General features: G+C 41.1%; 1 protein-coding gene across 3 annotated transcripts in view; it reads left to right on the top strand.

Moving 5' to 3' along the window:
* Positions 1-17,587, top strand: part of SRRM3 (serine/arginine repetitive matrix 3) — a 253,872-nt gene that overhangs the window by 174,284 nt on the left and 62,001 nt on the right. For all 3 annotated transcript variants that reach the window (XM_072136348.1, XM_072136349.1, XM_072136350.1), the window contains 2 exons: positions 3,647-3,748; positions 15,288-15,422. In XM_072136348.1, the coding sequence (XP_071992449.1) occupies positions 3,647-3,748; positions 15,288-15,422 (237 nt within the window). The remainder of the gene's footprint in view (positions 1-3,646; positions 3,749-15,287; positions 15,423-17,587) is intronic.

Below are 17,587 nucleotides of genomic sequence, written 5' to 3'. Positions count from 1 at the left end.
TCCGGTTGCAGTTTATATATTAATTTGAGTACCGTTAGCTAGAAAAATATTAAAGGGGGCAAAGTTTGTTTTTATATAATAATAGGAATGTAGACATCTGGCTTTAAATCTGTGGGTTTGATGAATGTTTGTACGGGTTTGTAATGTGAAGGGTAGTGCTAGAATTATGTGCAGTTTATGGACCACTGCACCTTTCTTCCAGTGTCTTAACTGGATTGCCACAACATGTAAGTAAAAGTATCAAGTGCTTTGCTGCACCTTCATATACATTTCCAGACTTTAGGTAGCATAATCAGTAGAGATGGGTGAATTTGTTGAAATTTGGTTCAACCCGATTCGCTGATTTTTCAAAAAAATTAGATTCAACCCAAATTGAATCATGAGGAATCAAGTTAAAAATACAGGTATTTCCTGGCTTCAGAGAGCCTGTAGGATGTTGTAGAACATTGTGCCATGCTCAAATATGCATAGGGAGCGAGGAGTGGTCTTCAAACAATGCTGTCTTTTAGTATGACACGCACATGACAGCCGCCACTCTCAGAATCGCTTCACTCTTCAATTCCATGGGCACTTACTTCACCAAATAAGGGAAGCGGGAACGCAGCCTGACAAGGTAACATCTGTGCCATCTTGAAAGGACTGAGCTGAGGGCCAAGATCTCACTATAACATCAAAGAGTGCACTCTTTTTACACTGACATCAGATGATTCCATAGATTACAACAGAACCTGTTCTGTCAAACGCAGATACATTAGAAACCCCCCAACGGAGTGGAGAGAGTGTCGGCAATAATTCTGCATTGACGTCACTGATCATTTTGCCCTTCTTTTCATCCGTCTGTGTCCGCTTTCAATTGGTCAGTAATCCATCAGTATTGCTAAAGGCAAAAACAAACAGGAGTCGATCCAAAACAGATGATCAGTAAATGGGATATTTGCATGTCCACTGTGTTCTGTATCCACTCCTGCTTTTGGCTATTAATCCTGAGGCTTTTCATTCCTACTGACAGATGAAATGAAGGGGAAAACCAAACATAGTGGCAACGTCATAGAGTGGTGGAGGGTTTAAACAGCATTATGGAAATCACACAGTGTTCTAGGGAGACAGTGGTCAGTTGGCAGCAGCATGAGTAGGCCGCAGAGTGGCAGTAGAGTGACAAAGTGTGGAGGTGGCTGCAGCAGCATGAGGTCAGTGAGTGGCACGATGACAAATTCTTTAGGTGGCAGCAGCATGGTAGGCCACGGTGTGGCACAATGATGAAGTTTGACATCACATGAGCCTGCCGGTCGCTGATTGGCTTGCAGGTCTGCACATGTGATCGAGGGTGTTCTTTTCTTTTTCCCAGAGTTCTCTGCCCATGTAACATGTTGTGCTTGCGCCCATTACGGTAATAAAGGAGGTGACGAATCAAAGTTTTCCTGAAATTCTATCCGAATTCCAGTTAGTTAGAATCAATTCGCCCATATATAATAATCAGCATTAGACTGGCCCACTAGAGAATCAGTGGAACTTCTAGTGAGCCCAGGTTCTAACCCAAAAGTGGAAGACAACCCAATATGAAAACTACTTAAAAGTTGATGGAGGGTGGTCAAATTAATTGTATCCCAGGAATCCCAATCCTAATCTAACACTGATCATAATAACAACCAAAGCCTCTGAAACATTTTAACCAGTGCTGACATTAAAGGTGCTCTTAAACATGGTCAGATAGATAAATGCACCTTCAGCCAAAAAGTGTCCTCTCACTCTCAAGCCAGATAATATGTTATTAAAAATGTCTAAAGTAAAGAATTAACACTGCTAATCAGGAGTGTCAAGAGAGTCTTCCACCAACCAACTCACCCACAAGTAAACACAACATTGTGTAGGGCACTTTATAATTTTTCACTTATTTCCAACCAATCTGTCATTTTAGAGAAAATTCCATTTTTATCTTACTGCAAATTTCCACTTTGTCTTCTGGTACACAGCTTTTATTTCTGCTACAAATTTCCAATCATTGTGCAAAGAAGTGTTGTTGCTTGCTGATGGGCCAAGTAAAAAGAAGAAAATAGCTGTACCAGCTGGCATGATCTTGACCTTGGTACATCAAAAATCTAATTTGCATAAACAATAAAACAGAATTCTCTCTTTTCTTTAATAGGTCACTAATAGACATAAAAGTTATAAACTTATAAAGTGCCCCAAACAATGCTGATTTAATGTTTGGGTGAGATGGGAGTATTGGCAGACCAAGGATAAAACTAAAAATTGGTAGTAATTCTAATGTATAATATATTGCATTAGGTATATCCAATGTTGCTTCCAGAATTGGAATGCGAGTTGCCAACTAGCAGGTGCTTACGTATCACTTCTTCCCTTCAGAAGGTCTCTAGGAGAAGCAATAAGTCAGGGGCGTAACTTGAGGGGGTGCAGAGGTTGTGGTCGCATCTGGGCCCAAGAGGTTTAGGGGGGCTTTATGGTGTCACTTTTCCATATGAGAAGACTATTACTATAAATCATACATTAGTTGGGGGACCGGCACATACTTTGCACTGGGGCCTATCAGCTTCTAGTTACACCACTGCAATAAGTGATAGGAAAGTTTTCAATTCATCAGAGCTTGACTATTGAATAAAGATCCCTGGCTTTGAAGGTGGCTTCCTGATAATATATAACTAAAGAATTTATTTTACATAAAATAGAATATAGTTTTATACCAGTATATGTAACTAATTTGCAGATAAAAATGGTCTAGATTCGGTTTATGCATTCACAGAATCCTAGAATTATATTGAAATACTGTGGGCATAATCTGGGTGAAATTTATCAAAATATCTACTTACAACAGATAGGGGCACATATATAATGTGTGGTGCAACGTCTTCTTTCTGGTGCACAATTTTTGCAGTGATTTTCACTGTGATGTTATATTGTGGTGCATGGCCTTAATGTATTTGGTGCACCAAAAAAATAAACAAATGGCCTTAAAAATGATAAACTACATTCATGAAGAGGTTTAGAAGTCGGTAGACTTGCTTTTGGTATGTTATATTATTGTGCGCCAAAAAAAGTAGCAGGAAACTAGAAGTGTAGGAAAAGTGATGGGATTCAAAAGTTGCACCCAAAATAAGCAACAAAAAAAGGAGTGAGAATCAGAAAACTGAGGGTTTTTTGGGCCCTATAGTGTTCACCAGAGGACCATGGTTCAGTGAACCCAGAGAAAATATTCCACAGTGAGGTAAATCAAGTGTTAGTCATAGCATAAAGGGGGGAATATATTCATGTATCGCCGGCTCTAATAGTGCAGAACTTGACAACACTAGTTTAGTGCTGCCCCAGATTCATCATTATGAAGATGAACCTGTCATAGTTGAAGACTGTTGAGTTCTGCTTTTAGCTGGTCTAAACTGTGTAATACAATGTGGGTAATTTTTTGGTGCCCTGACTATTTCCCACCCTGTCACGTCCCTATTTCTGGTGACCATGCTCTCTTTATCGGGCAAGTAGGAAAATTGCCATGTAATCGTCTAATTGATAAATTTGTTTTTTGAGAGAAAATCCACTAGAAATCTGGTGCAGATTCATGAATTAATTAATGAATCCCCCCTCCTCCAAAGTGTTATATGTAGACCACAGTAAAAATTTTTATTTCTGCTTGTTCCAGGTATTCGGAGGAGGAAATACGCCAAAAAGTAGGGACTTTTCGGCAAATGCTGATGGAAAAAGAAGGTGTACTGACAAGAGAAGATCAGCATGGTCGTCAGATGTAAGCAACTACATTACTTCTAAATGAACATGTATATGCTTGCCATGAACTGTAAATATCTCTCACTGATAGCACTCTGCCAAAGTTTGGAATTGGAAAAAAGTCCTGCTCACAATGTTTTATGAGTAAGAGAATTTTTGGTCCAAAGAAGACGCCTTACTAGTGTCTAAATGCAACACCTAAGTAAAGCAGCACCATGATCATATGTGAGTTTTTTTTGGCCTTTTCTCCAATATGTTGATCTTTCTTAGCTCTGACATCTGTTATTACAAGGTATAACTACATACAGGTAGTTTAGCTTTTCTCAAAATTAGTTGATTCAGGTGACATACATCTAATGGATATGGCCACTAGACATGAGTGTCAAATGGCCACCAATCTGGCAATACATCTGGGTCAGGCAGCAGAACCTGAACATCTCTAATGGCCATCTGTAAGTTTCAGAATTTTTGGCACATGAGGTATAAAAAAGTCCCACTTCCTGAAGCATACCATGGAATTTGGTACAACTTTTTGCCCCTTTTTCCTCTTGTGCCAAAAAGGGTGTGGTGGGCTAGGGAGCAAGGTTATGCTTAGTGTCAAATTTACTATATCCTGCGCAAAAAAAAAGCACCGTAGGGTATAGCTGAAGTGGGACCTGACATTGATTTCAAATCTGGTGCAAAAGTGTTCTGCTTAGTTACGAAGAGGATGGAACCAACAGTTCCTATAATTAATATTGGCTGTGCCTGTTTTACAATAGGGGACAAATTAAAAATCAGTGCCACAATGTTCAGCAGTAGCCTACTGTAATGACAGCTTAGGAGCAGCATTATTCAACCCCTTAAGGACGCAGGGTTTTTTCGCTCATTTCTTGCTCTCCACCTCCAAAAATCCATAACTTTTTCATTTTTCCATGTTCCATGTGAGCTCTGTGAGGGCTTATTTTGTGCGCAACAAATTTTACTTCCCTGTGGCGTTATTTATTATTCCATGCCGTGTACTGGGAAGCTGGAAAAAAATTCTAAATGTGGAAAAATTGAAAAAATAATGTGTTTGCGGCACGTTCGTGTGGGCTCAGTTTTTACGACTTTCACTATGCGGTCCAAATAACACCTCTGCTTTATTCTTTGGTTCACTATGATTATGGTGATACCAAATTTATATAGGTTTTTTTGCGTTTTAATACATTTTCAAAAGTTAAACGAATGTGTACGAAAAAAAATTTCGCCATATTCTGACGCTAATAACTTTTTCATACTTTGGTGTACGGAGCTGTATGAAGTGTAATTTTTTGCGGAATGAGGCAACGTTTTCATTGCTACTATTGTGAGGCCTGCGTGACGTTTTGATCACTTTTGATTCAATTTTTTATGTGATGTAAAATGGTGTATAAGTCGTTTTGCGAATATTTGGGCTCTATTTTCCATTATGGGGGTCACCGCCGGCAAAAAACGTTTTTATATTTTGATAGATCGGGTATTTTGCGACCCGGTGATACCTATTGTGTCTCTGATTTCTACTGTTTATTACATTTTATATAATTTCTAGGGAAAGGGGGGTGATTTGAACTTTTAGGTTTTTAACTTTTTTATAATTATTTTAAAAACTTTTTTGAAATTGTTTTTTTTACTATCTTTTAGATCCTCTAGGGTACATTAACCCTAGATAGTCTGGTTGTTCCTACCATATACTGCAATACTACTGTATTGCAGTATATGGCATTTTTGCACAGTATACATTGTAACAAATCTGCAGAAACCATGCAGCCTTGGTTCTAACAAAGACCCAAGGCTGTCATGGCAACTGATCAGCACTCCCCCCCCCCTATCCAAACACCCCACCACCCCCCACCCGATGATGTTTAGGCACTGGTATTAGCGGTTGGGGTTTGTTGCATTATGTAGCTAACCCCATCTCTGTATGGCGCCCTCTTCATACACTCCCCACACCTCTGCGTTGTACATTATGGTGCAGAGTGTTAAGAAGTTCTCTGCTAATATTTAGTTCATTCAAGAGTTTTGTATCCACCAACACACCACATATCACCTGCTTTCTGATAATTTCTTTCAGTTGTCTTTATTGCTTTTTATCCAACTTCCTCTGCTTTCAACACTGTAGCCCCCCCCCCTTTTTTTATCAGCAAACCCTCTTTGGGAGCCCTTTTGCTGCCTGGTGATTAATATGGCGGCATAGGGTATATATAATCCTTTCCACTGAACATAGAGTTTCATGCAGATTTCTAGATAACTAACTTTTTAGGCTTGGGGGCAGCAGGATTCCAGCTGGCTGATCGCAGCCTCGTCTGGGTCATGGTCGCTGGGTTCCCGGAGGAACAGGTCTTGTCCATGCCTGGCAGATATCTGTCAGGTGGATTCACAAGAAAAGAGGGATAAGCTGCAGATGTAGTATCATTCTCCCTGGAGCAACCCCAATGTAGGGATCCCTGGGTGTTGGTAAATGGGATGGCCTTGATGTTAGTAGCTTTACGCAGGGATCACTCGGAGATAAGGGATGTCAACCATAAAGCCAACAGTTCCTTTTATTCCAGAACACGGCAATGGCCACAACAGCAGGGAACAATTCAACTGGTTAAAGGTTGCTGCTTGGATGGTGTTCGGCAAAGGTTGCTCACAGCCTGGTATAAGTAGCTTCAGGCTTGAGATGAGGACCAAGCTCTGGTTGTTAACTTATAGTCCTGCAGAGGCCTGAGGGTTGCAGGCATGTGGTGAGCAGGACCACAGTAGAAAGAACTCTCAGAAGAACTCAGGAGAAAAGACCCAGAACTTTCCACTCCAAGGGTTTATGTAACCTTTGGGAGTCATCAGCCCAGGTGTATTATCCAGCCAGCACCTTTGTACAATATATAAACAACAAGGCATTCCATTGGACACATTATACATACACATTATAGCCTCCCTATAATAACTATATACCGTCCCCCTGTAATAACTATATACAGCCTCCTATAATAACTATATACAGTCCCCCTATGATAACTATATGTACCCCTATAACTATATATAGTCCCTTATAACTATATACAGCCTCCCTATAATAACTATATAGACCCCTTATAATAACTTTAAACAGCTTCCCTATAATAACTAAGTATATACAGTCCCTCTATAACAACTATATACAGCCCCCCTATAATAACCATTTACATACAATCCCCCTATAGCAACTTTATACAGCCTCCCTATAATAAATAACTAAATGCATAGTCCTACTGTAGCTATATATATCCCCCATAATAAATATATACAATCACCCTATAATAGCTATATACAGTCCTAGGTAAAATAATAAAATTGTACTCCCCCTACATCGTTCCCCCGTTGCACGCCTACCTCGCCGCCGTCTTTGTTCCCTCGCTCAGCCATAGACTGAAGTCGGGGCACATCGGCAGATTCGACCCGGGGAGCCCAGACCCAAATACACTGTTGGCGATACGGGCGGTCGCCCACATTTGGTGGGGGCCCCTTTAAGGGCAAAGTGGTGAGGGCCCTGGACCTGCAACCCCCCCCCCTCCACCCCCACACACACTATAATCCGGCCCTGACCTGAGCAGATGCAAAGATCTGCCTGACCATAGTCAGGACTGAGTTTATGGTCATATCCAGTGCCAACTAAAACAACAGCTGTAGTAGTCAATGTGAAAGGCTGTATTTTTGTATATTTAAGAATTTTGTCTTTATGGAAATACCCCTTTAAAGGTCCTTTGTTATCATTGATGTATTTGTTAATTAATGCTACCTGGAGACTGTTCCACATTTAGCCACAAAAGCTTTCAAGTAAATCCAAATGGTTTGAATTCAAAGCTTTATTTCTCATAGCTGAAGGCTATTTTAAAGAAATGTTCCATTAAACCTTCTCCACAATACTTATTTTGCTTTACAATGGCTTTGAAATTGCAAAGTCCTCTTTGCTGTTCATGTGATGGGCTGACATTAAATTCCCAGTTAGTTTGAAAAAATCTTAGTTGTTTTCCAGCTTTTTATAGACAGTCATGCTCAAATATGTACCATGGTTCATAAGATATATGGTAACCACTTGTAACTAGGGCTTATTTTGGGGTTAGGGCTTATATTTCAGCCCTACTCTGAAAAGGTTTAAAATCATGCTATGGCTTATCTCGTTTTTTATTGTACTTTTCATTTTATTGTACTTCCAGTTATACTGTATGTGTATTGTGTGTGAATCATAAAACAATATATTTGACTTGCTCTACAAAGGAGATAATCTTATATTTTAAATTGTGCAGTATTAATCCTCTAGTGGCCCCAATCATCTCTAACTCGTCATAAGAAGATTTCCACCTAACAACACAATAATATTTTTTATTAATCCTACTTCTTTATAAAGACATAAACACTTTAGTGAGAAAATTACATTTTGCAGGTGATCTCCGTCCTTCAAAGATATAGGATATGTATCAATAGCTGATTTAAGACTTTGATTATATTTTGATTATATGTAGATGTGGAGTCTTTCATACCAATAATACTGTATATACTCGTGTATAAGCCGAGTTTTTCAGCACAAAAAATGTGCTGAAAAACCTCACCTCAGCTTATACACGAGTCAATGATTTTAAAAAAAACGTAATACTCACCCTCCGGTGTCCCCGATGTTCCTCGCGGCTCCTGTATTTTGTATTTTGTCATGAGTCAAATCCATTATACAATGGGGCACATTTACTTACCCGGCCCATTCGCGATCCAGCGGCGCGTTCTCTGCACAGGATTCGGGTCCGGCTGGGATTTAAGATGGTAGTTCCTCCGCCGTCCACCAGGTGGCGCTGCAGCGCCGAAAATAATCTTAACGCCCCGGAATGCACCATCCCATAGAAGGTGAAGGTGAGCGCTCCCCAAGCGACACATTTTCGGTTTTTAAATGCGGCGGTTTTTCCGAATACGTCGGGTTTTCGTTCGGCCACGCCCCCCCGATTTCTGTCGCGCGCATGCCGGCCCCGATGCGCCACAATCCGATCGCGTGCGCCAAAAACCCGGGGCAATTCATGTACAAGCGGCGCAAATCGGAAATATTCGGGTAACACGTCGGGAAAACGCGAATCGGGCCCTTAGTAAATGACCCCCAATATGTTGTTGTAGGTCAAGGTTCCCTACAAAACGCTTAAAAAGCAAAAACAGTAGTGATGCTAGTAAAGATACCCAAATGAAGTTACTAAAACAAAGAAAAACAAGCGCTCCCTGGTGCAATAAATTTTGGGATACCCCAAGTGCGTCTTTATAGATAAGGTATCACGCTCACCTTTAGTAGTTGTGCATGCAGGCACAACACTGTTGTAGAACACATCGGGTGCTGCCTAGTCCACACCAGAGACGTATGCCACGGGCGACAAGAGCAAAAATTGTCCGCAATGCTGGGATACACTACCTTCCTCGCAGGTCCGAAAAAAAGACTATTTCCAGGGCGCACACCGATCCAAGATTTTGGTAAAACAGATACGATTTTATTTAATCTAATAAAACCGATTTAAAATACAGACAACGCGTTTCGCGTCCTCTCAATCGGACGCTTCATCAGGTCTAAATTCACATTACTGATAGAGTGATATATATATATCCCCTTAGAGGAAGTGATGTCACAGCCAGTATACAAATTAACATAATACATTAAACAGTCTAAAAAAGCCTGTTGGGGCATAATAAAATCAATATTACATAATATCAACTATTCTTAAGGAACCCAAAGATAATTTTTAAAAAAAGAAATTGTATATAATAAGAACTCACTAAATCGCTGTGGTGGAACACAAACAGTTGACTGGAAGTGGTCATACTGAGCAGATCACATGATCAGATCACGTGATTAAGGAAATGGTCATGTGATCGGGGGATGTGTGATCAGGTGTAATACATTGCAACTGTCCTACGGAGGAGCAAACACAGGATCGTGGATTGTAAGTCTATCACATAATGGTTTCAGATACTTCATTGAGTCCGTTTGGGCTCAAGGTTTGCATTTTATAGATCCAGTAGATTTCTCTACGGCAGAGGGTCTGATATCTATTATTATCACTTTGGGGAATATGATCAATTGGCATAATGGTAAACAGAGTCTCATCTTTTTGGTGTTTAAAGAGGAAGTGTTTAGAGAGCTCATGTTTAAGGAACCCTTTCCTGATATTGAGCCTATGGCCGGTGACTCTATCTTGCAATTCCTGAGTTGTCCTCCCTATATATTGCAACCCACAAGGACACTCAATTAAATAGATGACATAGCAGGACTTGCATGTCATGGATGTTTTAACTGGAAACACTTGCGATGTAACATTAGATTTAAAGTGTGTGCTATTATCTTTAATAGTTAAACAGCATAAGCATAGTTTGTGGGAGCATTTTCTGACCATAGGACTACTATCAATGCTGGTACTTGTTTGTGTCCCACTTGTTGTTTTATGTTGTTTTATTAAGCTGGGTGCTAAAATATTTTTTAAAGTGGATGCACGTCTGTAGGTGACCTTTGGTTTGGCAGGCAGTACTTTACTTAGAACCTGATCTTTTTGCAGAATGTACCAATGTTTGTTAAGTATATTAGTTATTTCCCTAAATTTGTCATTGTAACGGGTGACAAAATTCAAGGAGTGATCTACCGTCAGAATGGGATTTTGTTCAGTTTGTGGTGGATATTTTGTGGTCAAACAGTCTTGTTGGGTGAGAGAGACTGTTTTTTGATAGGCCTGTTTAAGAATCCACATGGGATATCCCTTTTCCAGAAAACGCTCTTTTAGAATAATGGATTGTTGCTTAAATACAAGAGGGTCAGTGCAATTTTTTCTGACCCTCTTGTATTGGCTGTATGGTATGTTATTTTTCCATTTTCTATAATGTAAGCTATTATAATATATAGCTGTTTGTGTCAACCTTCTTGAAGAAGGTGGACGTATAGATAGAATGATTACTGATGTATAGGGTCAGGTCAAGAAATGTGATGGAGTCTGTTTGATGCTCGGCAGAAAAAGAGATACCCCATTCGTTTTCACAGAGGTATTTGGAAAAGGCAATAGCGTCATTTGCTGATCCCGTCCAGATTAAGATCAAGTCATCAATATATCGTCGGTAAAAATGAATATACTGTTTAAAAGGGTGGTCAGATAATATATACTTAGTTTCGAAGGCCCCCATAAATAAATTCGCATAGGCAGGGGCTAATTTTGTGCCCATGGCCGTTCCACATTTTTGGTGAAACACAGAGGTGTTATATGCGAAAAAGTTGTTCTCTAGGACTAGAATGAGTAGTTGAAGAAGGAAGGACCTAAAGTTAGCTGTAAGGGATGTGTCTGCATTAAGATACGATTCTACACATTTAATTCCGATTTTATGTTGTATGTTAGAATAGAGGGCTGTAACGTCTAACGTAAGGAAGGAAAATACAGCCGGTAGCTCTAGACTGTATCATTACGAAAGATGAGTATAGATTTCTTTTTATCCCTTTTCCCTCAATGTCACACTTTTACTTTCTCCCTAAGATCCACAAAGATTGCGAAACCCCACCCGGACGTCCCATTATTGCTAGTACGGGATCAGCAACTAGTAACATTTCCCATTACGTGGATCTACACCTCCAACCATACGTTGTAAAACTCCCCAGTTACCTAAAAGATTCCAACCAGCTTATTAGTGAATTACACAGTCTAGAGCTACCGGCTGTATTTTCCTTCCTTACGTTAGACGTTACAGCCCTCTATTCTAACATACAACATAAAATCGGAATTAAATGTGTAGAATCGTATCTTAATGCAGACACATCCCTTACAGCTAACTTTAGGTCCTTCCTTCTTCAACTACTCATTCTAGTCCTAGAGAACAACTTTTTCGCATATAACACCTCTGTGTTTCACCAAAAATGTGGAACGGCCATGGGCACAAAATTAGCCCCTGCCTATGCGAATTTATTTATGGGGGCCTTCGAAACTAAGTATATATTATCTGACCACCCTTTTAAACAGTATATTCATTTTTACCGACGATATATTGATGACTTGATCTTAATCTGGACGGGATCAGCAAATGACGCTATTGCCTTTTCCAAATACCTCTGTGAAAACGAATGGGGAATCTCTTTTTCTGCCGAGCATCAAACAGACTCCATCACATTTCTTGACCTGACCCTATACATCAGTAATCATTCTATCTATACGTCCACCTTCTTCAAGAAGGTTGACACAAACAGCTATTTAAATTATAATAGCTTACATTATAGAAAATGGAAAAATAACATACCATACAGCCAATACAAGAGGGTCAGAAAAAATTGCACTGACCCTCTTGTATTTAAGCAACAATCCATTATTCTAAAAGAGCGTTTTCTGGAAAAGGGATATCCCATGTGGATTCTTAAACAGGCCTATCAAAAAACAGTCTCTCTCACCCAACAAGACTGTTTGACCACAAAATATCCACCACAAACTGAACAAAATCCCATTCTGACGGTAGATCACTCCTTGAATTTTGTCACCCGTTACAATGACAAATTTAGGGAAATAACTAATATACTTAACAAACATTGGTACATTCTGCAAAAAGATCAGGTTCTAAGTAAAGTACTGCCTGCCAAACCAAAGGTCACCTACAGACGTGCATCCACTTTAAAAAATATTTTAGCACCCAGCTTAATAAAACAACATAAAACAACAAGTGGGACACAAACAAGTACCAGCATTGATAGTAGTCCTATGGTCAGAAAATGCTCCCACAAACTATGCTTATGCTGTTTAACTATTAAAGATAATAGCACACACTTTAAATCTAATGTTACATCGCAAGTGTTTCCAGTTAAAACATCCATGACATGCAAGTCCTGCTATGTCATCTATTTAATTGAGTGTCCTTGTGGGTTGCAATATATAGGGAGGACAACTCAGGAATTGCAAGATAGCTTCCCCGGCCATAGGCTCAATATCAGGAAAGGGTTCCTTAAACATGGGCTCTCTAAACACTTCCTCTTTAAACACCAAAAAGATGAGACTCTGTTTACCATTATGCCAATTGATCATATTCCCCAAAGTGATAATAATAGATATCAGACCCTCTGCCGTAGAGAAATCTACTGGATCTATAAAATGCAAACCTTGAGCCCAAACGGACTCAATGAAGTATCTGAAACCATTATGTGATAGACTTACAATCCACGATCCTGTGTTTGCTCCTCCGTAGGACAGTTGCAATGTATTACACCTGATCACACATCCCCCGATCACATGACCATTTCCTTAATCACGTGATCTGATCATGTGATCTGCTCAGTATGACCACTTCCAGTCAATTGTTTGTGTTCCACCACAGCGATCTAGTGAGTTCTTATTATATACAATTTCTTTTTTAAAAAATTATCTTTGGGTTCCTTAAGAATAGTTGATATTATGTAATATTGATTTTATTATGCCCCAACAGGCTTTTTTAGACTGTTTAATGTATTATGTTAATTTGTATACTGGCTGTGACATCACTTCCTCTAAGGGGATATATATATATCACTCTATCAGTAATGTGAATTTAGACCTGATGAAGCGTCCGATTGAGAGGACACGAAACGCGTTGTCTGTATTTTAAATCGGTTTTATTAGATTAAATAAAATCGTATCTGTTTTACCAAAATCTTGGATCGGTGTGCGCCCTGGAAATAGTCTTTTTTTCGGACCTGCGAGGAAGGTAGTGTATCCCAGCCTTGCGGACAATTTTTACCCAAATGAAGTGTTTGTTTTATATGAATCAATGGTAGTATGCATTATATTATTGTAGGTCAGGATTCCCTACATGCCATGTTTCGCCTATATGAAATGGGCTCTTCAGGGGAAATACGAGTCTTTGAAAAAGTCAAATACCAAAACAGTAAATACATATGATCTAGATATGGCAGATGATAGAATGAGGTGAAAGATGCTTACTGATAAGTTCCTGCAGGATGAGTGAGAAATAAAGGGTATCCACAACTGTAAAAGATGCACCAAGGGATGGTCTATGATCGAAATGGAAGGGCAAAAGAGGCGGCCTAGGTTAGAACTAAATACAGCAAAAGGCCTCCAGGGTGATGATAGCGGTTATATCTTACCTTCCTTAGGTAGGCAAGGCCCATCCGGGAAAAGAGGCGCAGCTAGGTAAAGCGCCTGAGCAGTACAGTGGTACCGCAAGTGCGAACCGGGCTGAAGACGCCCAGACTGAGAGTGCCAGTGGAGCAAACTCACATGTTGTTGATGGAGACGTCGCATTATAAGCGCGTCATGTCCATACCCCAGAGGTGGCCCATGGACGAAGGGTGAACCTAGTAAAGGCAACAACAAAATGGCGTCCAAGGGGCACATGCGCAGAATATCTGTCAGGTCGGGAGCGAGCTGGAGTGGGGAGGAGATGCCGATGGCGCGGTCTCGCCACGTTGCCAATTGACCCAGGTAGGACGCGAGGCAGAAACAGCAGAGACGCACCATCAAAGAGCCGACTTCCCCCAATGGTTCGGAGGCACCCGACCCGCAGGCGCTCAAACGCAGGGGAATGTGGTCATATCCCGAAGATAGACCAGATATAAATAATATGGGGTAGGAAATAAGGTGAATCCCGGGAGGGTAAAATTTAAAGTATTTTAAATATTCATTTCTGTAGCTGTTTAAGCAATTTATTTTACTCTTAGTTTTACCCTCAATAAAAATGTCCATTGACTAATATACTGGTGTGAATAGAATCAGTTAATAATCTTTGGGTGTAGACACTCCACCGTTTAAGGCCGCCCAGCGCCCCATATGGTTAGCCCCAAATTTTCCTTTTTTTAGCAGTGAATTGGTGGCAGTGGGTTTGTCACGTACTGTCTATTGTGGGATGACTATAATTCTCAGTTGTCGGTGTACTATATTGGTCAATTGACCCTATATACTACAGGGGGCTGGTGGCTATATACTACAAGGGGCTGGTGGCTTTATACTACAGGGGCTGGCAGGCTATATACTACAGGGTTCTGGCAAGCTACATACTACAGGGGCTGGCAGGCTATGTACTACAGGGGCTGGCTGGCTATATACTACAGGGGGCTGGCAAGCTATATAATACAGGGGGCTGGCAGGCTATATACTACATGGGGCTGTCAGGCTGTATACTACAGGGGGCTGGCAGGCTATATACTACAGGGGGCTGGCAAGCTATATACTACAGGGGGCTGGCAGGCTATATACTACATGGGGCTGGCAGGCTGTATACTACAGGGGGCTAGCAGGCTATATACTACAGGGGGTTGGCAAGCTACATACTACAGGGGCTGGCAGGCTATGTACTACAGGGGCTGGCTGGCTATATACTACAGGGGGCTGGCTGGATATATACTGGGGGCTGTGACCAATGCATTTCCCGCCCTCGGCTTATTCTCGAGTCAATAGGTTTTTCCAGTTTTTTTGTGTTAAAATTAGGGGTCTCGGCTCGGCTTGGCTTATACTCGAGTATATATAGTAATTCATGTAGTGAAATACATGAGTAGTGTTATTATTGAGTTTTTTAAAATATGTTGTTTTTTTTCCTTAACGTTTTTACAAGTATTTTTTTTCTTTCAGAATAATTGAAAATCATTATGTGGTTCCTGGTGAAGAAAGTGTCACAGAGTATTCAATGTATGGGGAAGGCTGCACCCTGGAATGTGACTGTCACAGTGATTGGTATCGAGAAGATAGTGGCAACAGAGACTACAGGTAATGGCAGTACCTGTACCTGTACTATCAACATTTAATTTATTTATGAGAATATTAATAGAATAAATATTTACAGTAGTTAGACAATCCCTCCAGTGAAACTTTATACCTCAACTTTCTAATTACAACCTTAATAACATGTGACAATAATAGTATGTCAAGGTGCTATTATGGATGTAATTAGAGGGTGTGGGGGTTTACCTGGTGTTTTCTGCATTGTGCTAGTCAATAAAATGCCAAGTACATATGCATGCCACCATCTTAGCACAGATCATTGCGTCCCCAGGGTGGGCGACAATCTTTTATCATTTATGTTGTTCTGTTACAGATGGAGAGAACAGCATTGTATACTCCAAAACTGTTGTATTGCATTCTATGGTATGAATGATCAGACCCCCTAGGCCTCCAGGGGCATAAAATATAGTAGAAAAAAAAACACAAGGAAAGGGGCGCAAATGCCCTTTTTTGTGAATTTCACCACAATTGGTACATTGCATGGGATACAGTGATACTAGAAGGTAAAATGTGTTTAGCAGAAAAAAATTCCATCCATTGTTAGTATACAACAAACAAAGATGAAACAAGTCAGTGATATATGTACAGTATAATATATATTGTGGGGAATTGCTCTGGTAGTTGACAGGTAGCAGTGCAGGAAGCAGTGACACACGCAGGTTTAAAAGTCCAACTTAAGTGTTTATTCACACTTGCAAAACAGAACACAAATTCAGCCTTGGCTTAGGCACATGCAAAAACATTATAAAAGTAATTCCTGCCCGGCTAGGCGCTGTCTAATACATTTTGAGGACCCTAGCTATCCGGGTACCAGGCTGCCTGGCACACGCTCTTGGCCAGCAGCAAGACAGGAGACCCTCAGTTACCTTTGCTGTGAGAATGCAATCTCGCTTTCAGCTCTCCAGGTAGGGCCTCTCCTACTGCTTCTGGCCTGCAGCCTAAATCAGGCCCTAACGAGGCCTGTGAACCGCACCTGTGGACTATACAAAAGCCCAGGACTGAAGCCCGGGTGGAGTAGGAGTCCCACTACCAGCCTACCCCTACTCCATAATAAGCAGGCCCAGTACGGACATTACAAATGTGTCTGTGTTAGCTAGGCCAACACAGACAAAACAGACTATTCCTGCTTATCATGTCTGCATTAACCCTTGGGTTACTGCAGACAAACCCAGGGCTTTTACCACCAGCATTTCATCTGCCTGTAAGACAGATAGCGGTTTTCCCACACAATACCTCTCACTTTCTCACATACCCTCCCCCTCAGTTCAGACCCACCGGGGCGAACTCCTGACATTAAGCAATGCGTTCGGGACAAGGCATCCGCATTGCCCTGTAGCTTCCCGGCTCTGTGCTCCACCATGAAACTGAAATTTTGGAGGGACAAGAACCACCTAGTGACCCTGGCATTCTTCTCCTTAGTTCTACTCATCCACGTGAGAGGAGAGTGGTCAGTTATGAGACGGAACTGTCGTCCCAGCAAGTAGTACCGTAGGGACTCTAATGCCCACTTTATCGCCAGACATTCCTTCTCTACGATACTGTAATTTTTCTCTGCTGGCGTGAGCTTCCTGCTCAGGTAGGTAATGGGGTGTTCCTCGCCATTCACCTCCTGAGACAGGACAGCTCCCAGTCCTACATCTGACGCATCCGTCTGCACAATAAACTCTCTCTTGAAGTTTGGCGTAATAAGGACGGGGGATCCACACAACGCAGACTTCAATGCCTGAAAAGCCCCTTCTGCTTGTTCATTCCATCGCACCATGACCGGCCTTTTACCCTTCAGCAGGTCTGTCAGGGGAGCGGACACGGTGGCAAAGTTTGGTATAAACCGTCTGTAGTACCCTACAATGCCCAGGAATGCCCTGACTTGCTTTGTGCTCACTGGTTGAGGCCAACCCTGTATAGCGTCAATCTTGTTGACCTGAGGTTTAATTATACCTCGACCGATCACATACCCCAAATAGTGTGTCTCCTCCATTCCTAGCGCACACTTCTTGGGGTTTGCAGTCAGGCCTGCTGCCCTTAGCGAGTTCACTACGGCCTGTACCTTGGCCAAGTGACTCGCCCAGTCTTGACTGTAGATGATAATATCATCCAGATAGGCGGAGGCGTATCTCCTATGTGGCTTTAACACTATGTCCATTAATCGT

This window comes from Engystomops pustulosus, chromosome 2 (genome assembly GCF_040894005.1).
Source record: "Engystomops pustulosus chromosome 2, aEngPut4.maternal, whole genome shotgun sequence".
Classification (NCBI taxonomy): Eukaryota; Metazoa; Chordata; class Amphibia; order Anura; family Leptodactylidae; genus Engystomops; species Engystomops pustulosus.
This window is presented reverse-complemented; position numbering and strand designations above follow the sequence as displayed.